This window comes from Nothobranchius furzeri, chromosome 3, assembly GCF_043380555.1.
Source record: "Nothobranchius furzeri strain GRZ-AD chromosome 3, NfurGRZ-RIMD1, whole genome shotgun sequence".
Taxonomy (NCBI): Eukaryota; Metazoa; Chordata; class Actinopteri; order Cyprinodontiformes; family Nothobranchiidae; genus Nothobranchius; species Nothobranchius furzeri.
Window position 1 is genome coordinate 68,603,756 of NC_091743.1, and position 10,190 is coordinate 68,613,945.

The window sequence follows — 10,190 nt, forward strand, 5'->3', positions numbered from 1 at the left end:
AGACTTAGTGCTTCCGTACTGTTTCTATTAGTGAATATGAAATAGTAATACATTTTAGTTGTTTATTTTTAATTTTTAAAGAAATAAATTTGCTGTTTTAAGAGGTACCATTCAAAGTCTCATTTCTGTTTGTCAGAAACACACAGTGCAGAAAGTCTCTTTGTCCTTATTTTATTTGTAATAGAAGTTTTATCCATCCATCCAAGCCAGGGGGCTACCTTCTTGTTCACTGGGGGAAACACCAATGTACAGGCACTATGATGGGGAGCAAATAGTATGCCCACCTCTGCTCGGTGCCTGGGAGCAACTCCAGAGTGGTAAAGTGTCCAACCCCCTCAAGGAAATTGGTTTGGGAGCCAGGGCCATGCATCACTGACCATATCTAGCCAAAACCTCTTAACCTCACTCACCAGCTCACTCTTTCCCCACCGGAGAGGTGACTTTCCACGTTACAAGAGCCAGCTTCTAACGCTAGCGCCAATCTTGCACTGCCCCCGACCGCTTGACCCCTGCCACAGGTGGTGCGCCCATGGGAAGGGAGACCCAAGTCTCCTCTTTGGGTCGTACCCGGCCGGACTCCATAGGTGAAAGCCCGGCCACTAGGCGCTTGCCGACATGCCCCACCTCTAGTGCTGGCTCCAGATTGGTGACCCGCGTCCATGCGAGGGAACACTGCTCATTTGTGGTAATCATCATTAGGGGTCTTTGTGTAGCAATTTGTCTCTGAGAACAGAATGCTGCTGTTGTGTCCTTGGGCAAGACACTTATCCTGCCTCGCCTGCTGGTGGTGGTCGGAGGGACTGGTGGTGCCAGTGTTCAGCAGGCCTTGCCTCTGTCAGTACGCAGGGCAGCTGTGGCTACATAGTTCATCATCACCAGCGTGTGACTGGGTGGATGACTGATTGTGTTGGGAAGTGCCTTTCAGGGGTTGTAGAATGACAAGAAGGCGCTATACAAATACAGGCCATTTATCATGATCCCTGTGTTTGCCATGGGTGACCCTACCAGGGGCATAAAGCCTCAGACAACCTAGCTCCCAAGATCATCTGGACACTCAAACCCCTCCACCACTATAAGGTGGCACCCCAGGGAGTGGAAATCAAAGTTTTTAAAATATTTAAAAAGACTGTAATAAATTTTGCCCCTAAACTCATGAAATCAAAAGATTTTGTCGGGTAAATCATGTGACAGCATGTGTATATTTGTGTGTGTGTGTGTGTGTGTGTGGGGGGGGGGGGTGTTCAATTTCTCCACTAGGTGTCACTGTTGTAACAAAAAATGTTAAATTTCAAAAACAATTGTTAGATGTAGACACAAAATGTTTTATCCTGCTTGTTCTTTGAGTCAAGCAAGTAGAGGAGTTTTGAAACGCTTTACTGAGCATTTTGACTTGCAGCTGAAGTGGAAGATCACGTTTCAATGATGATGACATTCCACTTCTACAGCTGAGCAGATTGTGCTCCTCTGAACGTATCAAGTAGAAATTTCTCTGAAAATGGGATGCAGCCCTGGTTCCGCTGCCCACAACGTGAGAAAATCCAGGTTTAATTGGCTAAGACTCTGTATGTTTATGCTGCAATTTCTTCAGTTTTCTAGTTATTAGTTTTTGTTATATAATTAAATTATAAAGTGCATCTTATTATTGACCAATTAACAGAAGAGGTACACAAAACAATAAAAATATACCATTTAGTTCTATTTTTAACCAGTTTATTACTTAGAATAAATGGTAACTTGAGATAATGTGTTGATTTTGTAAGTTATTCATCTTTACAAACAACCCTCAACCCACTATAACTTATAGTGGCATTTTGTCTTTGTGGTCTGTGATTTAAATTTTGGTTTTCTAGAAAATTTTAATGTTATTAAAGGTTGAACATGGAACACAGACACTGGCGAACACTTTGGCGACCTCTGGTGTTCAGAGGTGGTATTGTAACAACAGAACTAATTTTCCTGCCGACGTTGGTTCACTGCTGACACGTTCCAGCATCATGTTTAGAGACAAATCGTACAGGATAAGGACTAATTTCTCTTAATATGTTTATTTTACTACAGTGTTTATCGTTACATCTTCTGGGCTCAGACTCAGCTGCTTGACTTATCAAGTCTGCCGTTTTACACAGTCTCAACCTTCCCTGAATGAGCGGACTTTTTAGCGCAACGGTGCTCTCTAGTGGCTGTTAGATGTAAACACAAACACAATGTTGTGCCTGACAGAATAACAATTTGATTATATATCTATTTAAATTTAGCTTTTAAAGGAGAAAACTGTACCTTCATTCGGCACATCTCTGAACGCCGTGTGGAGGTATTATGTTTTTACAAATATAGTTGTAATACCAATGCCCTATATATTGGCACTACTGGTTACTGAGGCGGTTGGTAGTCTTTACGTGCGTTTTAAAAAATTGCAGCTTGTGTTTATTTCTGATGATGTTTATTTATTTGTCTTCTTCCACAAAGTCATGATCCATTCACTGCAGTTAAAGTGGTTTTCAATGAATGCGTTACTTGCCCCAACGACAGTCCGCAGAGTCCATTACACACAGCCACAGTCCTCGCCACACAGTAAAAAACTGCTTGTCCCGTCACAGCCACACCGAGTCTAATCTGCGTTGGCTTAAGTAGGCGGGTGCTTCCACAATCAGTTTACCAATCAAATGAGGCCAAGCCTCCTCTCATGCATGCAGAAAGTAAATGAAAACAACACATATGGTTCCTACAATAGCTTTATATTAAAATGTCCCATATTCTAACTTCAATGCTTTTATTGTTCTGCACTTTGTTTATGTTATGGATTTATGCCGAACCTCAAACGAATGAGAGACAACACACACCGCTGAAATGCAAATCAGGGTAGCAGCTCAGGCAGTTGAGAATTACAACTACGAGAGTCTGTACCCCTTCAAAGTTTATTTACACAAACAAGTGTATGACAAGATAAGCATGGGAGAAATGTGCATGATAGTTTGTACAACAGGGTGTGTGTGTGTGTGTGTGTGTGTGTGTGTGTGTGTGTGTGTGTGTGTGTGTGTGTGTGTGTGTGTGAGCAAAATAAGAACAAGTTATAAAATAAGTAAAATATAACAAGTAAAATATTTCATAACAATATGTGCTATATAAATAAACCTTGACTTGACGTGACTTAACCCAAATAGTGGGTTGTAATGGAATTACATTTCTTATACAAATAAATGTTTAATTTATCCAGCTCAAACCACTGTGAGCAAAATAAAACTCACCAGGCTGACAAAAATCAATAATATAATTTATGATTAAAAAAAATTACCACTGCTTATAGCACAAACCCCACAGAACCTGTCTGTGGACTCTGTGGGGTTTTCTGACCATGCTGTGATTTTATTCAACATCTCACGTCTCCTTCCTTCAGCCCGGAGACAGGCTGTTCATTACTCTAGAACGTGCTTATCTCCAAGTATAACCTCCAACTTTCTGTCTATTCTGGATCTTGGTTCCCTCATTCCACCCCCTTCAGTTTCCTGCATGGATGTTGATGGCCTTCTGCATCTATTCAATGAGACCTGCTCTGCCGCCCTGGACGCTGTTGCCCCTCTTAGGGGGAAAAGGACCATTTCTGACCCTTGGCTAAACAACTACACTCGTAGCCTTAGGCAGCTGTGCAGGGTACTGGAGAGGAGGTGGAAAAAAAAGACAGGCAGCTTCTGGTTGATGCACTTTCCTGCTACCAGAGAGCTGTGAGAACTGCTTGAAACACCTGTTTTTCTAACATAATTTCACAACACCATGGAGACCAATCTGAACTGTACAGACAATTAATTCCTTACTGCTGTTAACTGAGTCTGTTGGCCTTACTCTCATTGCTCAGTTGTGCACTGATATACAGAACTTAAAAAAAATAAGATCCGTGATATCAGACTCAGCCTCCAGCCTGTAGGACAAATTGTCCATGTGGAACCACCTGGCCTGCCTGATTTCTCAGACTTTGCTCCAATTCAACTTCCTGACTTGATGAAGTTAATTAGCTCCATGAAGCCAGCTGGCTCTCAGATGGACTGCCTCTCGTCTAAATTGGTACGTGACTCGGTGTCTACACTGAGTCCAGCACTCGTGAACATTTTAACATTAGTCTCAGCGCTGGAGTGTTTCCTACGGTTTTACAGTGCGGTTATACAGTACAGGTGCTGGCCAGTAAATTAGAATATCATCAAAAGGTTGAAAATATTTCAGTAATTCCATTCAAAACGTGAAACTTGTACATTATATTCATGCAATGCACACAGACCAATGTATTTCCGATGTTTATTACGTTTAATTTTGATATTTATAGGTGACAACCAATGAAAACATCAAATCTGGTATCTCAGAAAATTAGAATATTCTAAAGGCCAATGAAAAAATGTTTGTTTCTCTAATGTTGGCCAACTGAAAAGAATGAACATGAAAAGAATGTGCATGTATAGCACTCAATACTTAGTCGGGGCTCCTTTTGCCTCAATAACTGCAGTAATGCGGCGTGGCATGGACTCGATCAGTCTGTGGCACTGCTCAGGTGTTATGAGAGCCCAGGTTGCTCTGATAGTCGTCTTCAGCTCCTCTGCATTGTTGGGTCTAGCGTATTGCATCCTCCGCTTCACAATACCCCATAGATTTTCTATGGGGTTAAGGTCAGGCGAGTTTGCTGGCCAATCAAGGACAGGGATACCATGGTCCTTGAACCAGGTGCTGGTGGTTTTGGCACTGTGTGCAGGTGCCAAGTCCTGTTGAAAGGTGAAGTCTGCATCCCCATAAAGTTGGTCAGCAGCAGGAAGCATGAAGTGCTCTAAAACTTCCTGGTAGACGGCTGCATTGACCCTGGACCTCAGGAAACAGAGTGGGCCAACACCGGCAGATGACATGGCACCCCACACCATCACTGACGGTGGAAACTTTACACTGGACCTCATGCAACGTGGATTCTGTGCTTCTCCGCTCTTCCTCCAGACTCTGGGTCCTTGATTTCCAAAGGAAATGCAGAACTTGCTTTCATCAGAAAACATAACTTTGGACCACTCAGCATCAGTCCAGTCCTTTTTGTCCTTGGCCCAGGCGAGACGCTTCTTGCGCTGTTTCTTGTTCAAGAGTGGCTTGACACACGGAATGCGACACCTGAATCCCATGTCTTTCATGAGTCTCCTCGTGGTGGTTCTTGAAGCGCTGACTCCAGCTGCAGTCCACTCTTTGTGGATCTCCCCCACATTTTTGAATGGGTTTGTCGTCACAATTCTCTGCAGGGTGCGGTTATCCCTAGAGCTTGTACACTTTTTTCTACCACATTTTTTCCGTCCCTTCGCCTGTCTGTTAATGTGCTTGGACACAGAGCTCTGCGAACAGCCAGCTTCTTTAGCAATCACCTTTTGTGTCTTGCCCTCCTTGTGCAAGGTGTCAATGATTGTCTTTTGGACAGCTGTCAAGTCAGAAGTCTTCCCCATGATTGTGGTGCCTTCAAAACAAGACTGAGGGACCTTTTAAAGGCCTTTGCAGGTGTTTTGAGTGAAACAGCTGATTAGAGTGGCAGCAGGTGTCTTCTATATTCAGCCTTTTCAGAATATTCTAATTTTTTGAGATACCAAATTTGGAGTTTTCATTAGTTGTCACTTATGAATATCAAATTTAAATGTAATGAACATTGGAAATACATTGGTCTGTGTGCATTGCATGAATATAATGTACAAGTTTCACGTTTTGAATGGAATTACTGAAATATTTTCAACCTTTTGATATTCTAATTTACTGGCCAGCACCTGTACAGCCGATATTGAAAAAACCTGGCTTGGATCACTCCGTTTACAACAATGCCTTTTATTAATTGTTAGATCCTTACTGATTTAGTATTTTTCTGTTTGAATTGATTCACCTGTTCAGCACTTCGGTCAGCTCTCACAGTATTTTAAATTGTGCTATAGAAATAAAGTTGGTATGGTATGGTACCGTTGCTCATAGCACAAACCCACAGAAGTTCCATAAAGCACATTTAGAGCAAAAACTATTGTTTAGCCAAAATGCATTTGGTTGCTAGGCAATGCAAAGATGCAATAAAATCCGTGAGTTCAATTCAACTCCTGCATTTTCAAGACCGTGGACCAATTTAAGACAACTTTTTCTAACACCAGGTATGTATCCATCACTCACAAGATTAACCTAGCTGCTGACTTGTATGATATTGAGGAAGATGAAGGTTCTGACCACAGGAGCAGAACACCTACACCTTCTGAGGAGCTGCAGGTAAACCAGACACAGATTAGTGAGAGTGACTTATCTTCTGCTGATGACAGGTTCTCCAGAGGAAAGATGGCTGATGACTTAGATGCTGTTTGCTGTGAGATTAAAATAATGTGGGAAACCCAAGATGACCTTAAGAAAGAGTTGGAAAGCCTTCAAAAACGTCATGAGCAATACAAAACAGAGGTCATCAAGGCATTTCAGGAAGGAAAAGAAAAGTTGGTAATGGCTTTTTACCGTCACATTTACAATTCCACTTCCTGTTTGTGATTGAATTATTTTTCCTAGGTATTCAGCTTTAGAACAGAAACTCATCAACACAAAAGAGCTTTTTGAGGGGAACTTTTCAGACATGAAAGAAGACTTAATCTGCATACAAGATGAGATTGACAACAAGCATCAAGAAACATATGTTACTGTAAGTGCGAAAGCATTTTTAAAGCAAATTCCATCCACCTACGTCCGCGAATTTGATGTTGGGTCGTGGGGGCAGTAGTCTCAGCAGAGGCCCAGACTTTCCTCTCCCCAGTCACTTGGGCTAGCTCCTCTGGGGGAATCAGAAAGCATTCCCTGGCCAGCCGAGAAACAGTTCCTCCAGCGTGTCCTGGGTCTTCTTTTGGTTGGACATGCCCAGAAAACCTCACCAGGGAGGCGGCCTTACTAGGTGCCCGAGCCACCTCAACTGGCTCCTCTTGATGTGGAGAAGCAGCGGTTTTACTCCGAGCGTCAAAACCTTCTAAGGGAGAGCCCAGCCACCCTGCAGAGAAAACTAATTTTGGCAGCTATCCATGATCTCATTCTTTCCATCACTAACCAAAGCTCGAGACCATAGGTGAGGGAAGGAACGTTAGTTCAAATGGTAAATCGAGAACTTTGCCTTCCGGCTCAACTCTCTTAACAGATCAGTACAACATTTGTATCACTGCAGACACAGTCTACTGTAAAGCTAATGCAGAGATTTAAAAAAAAAATCACTGCTCTCATGGTTCTTTTGTTTGTAGAAGGCGCTGGAGAATTGTCACACCCGTCTCCTCCACCTGGAGCAAGAGCAGCAACAGCAAGCGTTGCAGACAGAGACGGCAAGGCCAAAGGACATGGCCCTGGCAGTGCTGGAACTGGTGATCAGAGTGCTTCTAGTTTTTATGTCCATCACCTTAAATCTGGTTACTACTCTATCCCACATTGTTCTCCTGCTCAAACCATCTGGTCGTATACGATTGGCTTTGGTTTTTGCCATCATTCTCCACTTCACCTGGAAGTACTGGGACTCATTTTCTGTCCTAGAATTACCCTAGAGGGGAAGGAGTCAATTAAAAGGCTTTTAACACAGATTACCCTTCAGAAATCCACTTTCCTCATAAGAAAGGATTTTTAGGAAAAGAGCAGAGAAACTTCCTTGTGTTAAATTATGAGATCAGAGCCCATCAGTCAGTTCAGAACAAGATTGCTAAAGATTTTAAGTTTATTGAAAAAGGAACAGTTTAAAATCTGTTTAAAATCATAACCCAAGTTTACTCCATCTTCTTTCCTCGTTTTCCAGCTGCTTTGGGGGCAGGATCATCATTGTGCGCTTCAGCAGCTTTACTCTGGGCTGCCTTTCCGGTCTTTTCATCTTTGGTCACCTTTGTAGCTTGAGATTTGGTTAAGTCAGAGTTTTCCTCACTGCTTTGTTTCACCTTTGGCTTCTTTGCAGGAACAACCTTCAAGGATGCAGATTCTCCTGCTTTCTTTGATTTCCTGGGGAGCTTAATGTCCTAGAATACAAAATAAAAGCTTAATGACAAAACTAGTCAAGATCTCACAAGTTCTGCCTGCAGCTGCAAAACAGCATGTATACAAAGTAAATAAGAGCTTGGTGATCAGAATTTAAATACTGGCATTTTCCCAATTTGACATTTGGCAAAATTTCTCTAAAAAATAGATTAAAGTTATCAGCATTTAGCTTTATCAGCTGCTTTGGGGCAGGAGCATCATCATGTGCTTCAGCAGCTTTACTCTGGGCTGCCTTGCCTGTCTTTGCATCTTTTGTCACCTTTGTAGCTTGAGATTTGGTTGAATCAGAGTTTCCCTCACTGCTTTGTTTCGCCTTTGGCTTCTTTGCAGGAACAACCTTCAAGGGTGCAGATTCTCCAGCTTTCTTTGGTTTCATGGAGAGCTTAATGTCCTGGAAAAAAAAAAAGCTTAAAAAGCAAGTCACCCCCACCAGATTCTTACTCAACTCCCACTTCCTGTTTGAAAAATGCAACAAATGCTTTTCCCTAACAGACTTAGAGGGTGGAGCCACTAACAAATACACACTCACAACATTGTGACATCATAATGTACCATCTATCAGTGTACTTCTTAGCCAAAAGCAAAGGCCGATTTAAATTCAAATGCAGTGCTGAGTTTTTACCCGACGACAGACCGCTGACAGTTTTAGGCAGAACCCTAACCCATATAGATAAAGCTAAATGCTGATAACTTTTATCATCTCACCTCTGCAGACTCCACTTCTGAAAAATTCTTCTTGGGCACACCTAGAAAGGTAAAATGTCCATTTACCAAAATAGTCCCCAAACTAGATATTTTATTTGTTCATACCAGCTGATTGGATCTGGTTGACTCCATCTTTGGCTGCTTTCGGCACATTTGATGATGCAGCCTCAGCAGCTTTCTTTGATTTTCTAGAAGGCTTCATGTTCTAGAAATTTTAAAAAATGCAGAGATCTGATGATTAGGGTTAGCAGCCCAAAATATAACATACAAAGAGCATGGTGATTGGGGTTTAAGTACTTTATTTTTCTCTGGGCAATGAAATATTGTGCATCAATTCTTCCAAAAAGAAAGTCATAAAAAAGCTACACTTGTCTCACCTCTGCAGACTCATCTTTTGCAGAACTCTTCTTGGTGGAACCTTGTAGAAAATACGTATATTTACCAAATGCTCTGCAAACTATATAATTTAGTCAGGTTATTCTTACCAGCTTTTTCAGTCTTTTTGACTCCATCTTTGGCTGCTTTTGGTGCTTTTTGCACATTTGGATTTGTGTTTTCAGTTTTAGCCTTTGGCTGTTTTTCTGGAGCAAGCTAATTAAAAACAGATATAAATAAATAAATCGTGTTTTGTCAGTTTGGAGGCTAGACTTGGACACCTACCCTGAATTTTCTGAGCGCACCGCTGGTCACACTGGGGTTGACCGGCCTCACCAAAGTCCCGGTTTCCATCCCTCTTTTCAAGGCTGTGCGGATCAAGTACTTCAACCTCACCCCATCCGCAGACGGGTACTTCTGCTTAATGAAGCTCTGGATCGCCTGGGACGACACTCCTTTCCGTGAGTCCAGATCTTTCAGCGCCTCTCGCACCATGGCGGCTGTGGTCGGATGAGTACGTTTACGCACCGCGGCTGCGCCTAGAAGGAGTAAAGTTTTAAAGCAAATCAAAATTAAACGGGTTTCATCTCATTTCTCACAAACCAGATTTCTCCGTCCCAGCTGTTTCCTCCGCAGAAACTTTGCTTAAAGTCGGCTCTGGATTAGCTGAGTCCGCGGCTCGTTTTTTGGGAGGCATTGCGTAAAAGTAAGAGTGAGGCGCAAAATGAAGTTAAATAGCATCTAAAACCTGTGGAGCTTTCAGCAAGTCCGTCTTTATGCTTCTATTTCCGGTTAGATGAGACCAGGTGAATCTCATCAGCAGCTGATTGAAGCGGACTGAGTTTTCATTGGACGGCCATAGGTGGTGGCGGCACATCCTGTCCGTTGGATCCTTGCAGAACTCTAAATTGTCAAAATTCTAGTGTTGTTTTTTTCAGAGATTATTTATTTACTCTATGGGTTGCTGTGCTTTTAGATAATAAATAAAACAATGTGCACCCCGTTATTATTGCTAAAATAGCTGGAAAACCGTGAGATTGCGTATGAATCAATTCCAGTGAAAATAGAAAAAAGCTTCAGCACAGAACACAACA

General features: G+C 42.3%; 2 protein-coding genes across 2 annotated transcripts; one reads left to right on the top strand and one right to left on the bottom strand.

Moving 5' to 3' along the window:
• The first annotated feature begins 6,049 nt into the window (after nucleotides 1–6,049).
• LOC139068994 (transmembrane and coiled-coil domains protein 2-like) lies at nucleotides 6,050–7,754 on the top strand. Its single transcript, XM_070549937.1, has 4 exons — nucleotides 6,050–6,134; nucleotides 6,297–6,461; nucleotides 6,532–6,661; nucleotides 7,245–7,754. Exons 2-4 carry the CDS (start codon nucleotides 6,313–6,315, stop codon nucleotides 7,536–7,538), a joined length of 573 nt encoding a protein of 190 aa, XP_070406038.1. The 5' UTR covers nucleotides 6,050–6,134; nucleotides 6,297–6,312; the 3' UTR covers nucleotides 7,539–7,754.
• Nucleotides 7,672–10,145, bottom strand: h1m (linker histone H1M). Its single transcript, XM_015960088.3, has 8 exons — nucleotides 9,700–10,145; nucleotides 9,382–9,635; nucleotides 9,207–9,312; nucleotides 9,099–9,139; nucleotides 8,827–8,926; nucleotides 8,722–8,762; nucleotides 8,276–8,407; nucleotides 7,672–7,997 (listed from the first exon to the last, which is right to left on the bottom strand). The coding sequence occupies exons 1-8, from the start codon at nucleotides 9,791–9,793 to the stop codon at nucleotides 7,755–7,757; spliced, it is 1,011 nt and encodes a 336-aa protein (XP_015815574.3). The 5' UTR covers nucleotides 9,794–10,145; the 3' UTR covers nucleotides 7,672–7,754.
• Between the last annotated feature and the right edge of the window lie 45 nt (nucleotides 10,146–10,190).

Bases quoted from the DNA above. Each gene is read 5' to 3' on its own strand.
- LOC139068994 (XM_070549937.1), top strand. From the start codon at position 6,313: ATGGCTGATGACTTAGATGCTGTTTGCTGTGAGATTAAAATAATGTGG. The intron at 6,462-6,531 runs GTTGGTAATGGC...TATTTTTCCTAG, and splicing joins TTTCAGGAAGGAAAAGAAAA to GTATTCAGCTTTAGAACAGA. The intron at 6,662-7,244 runs GTAAGTGCGAAA...TTTTGTTTGTAG, and splicing joins ATCAAGAAACATATGTTACT to AAGGCGCTGGAGAATTGTCA.
- h1m (XM_015960088.3), bottom strand. From the start codon at position 9,793: ATGCCTCCCAAAAAACGAGCCGCGGACTCAGCTAATCCAGAGCCGACT. The intron at 9,636-9,699 runs GTTTGTGAGAAA...TACTCCTTCTAG, and splicing joins AGCTGGGACGGAGAAATCTG to GCGCAGCCGCGGTGCGTAAA. The intron at 8,408-8,721 runs GTGAGATGATAA...TTTTTTTTCCAG, and splicing joins CAGAAGTGGAGTCTGCAGAG to GACATTAAGCTCTCCATGAA.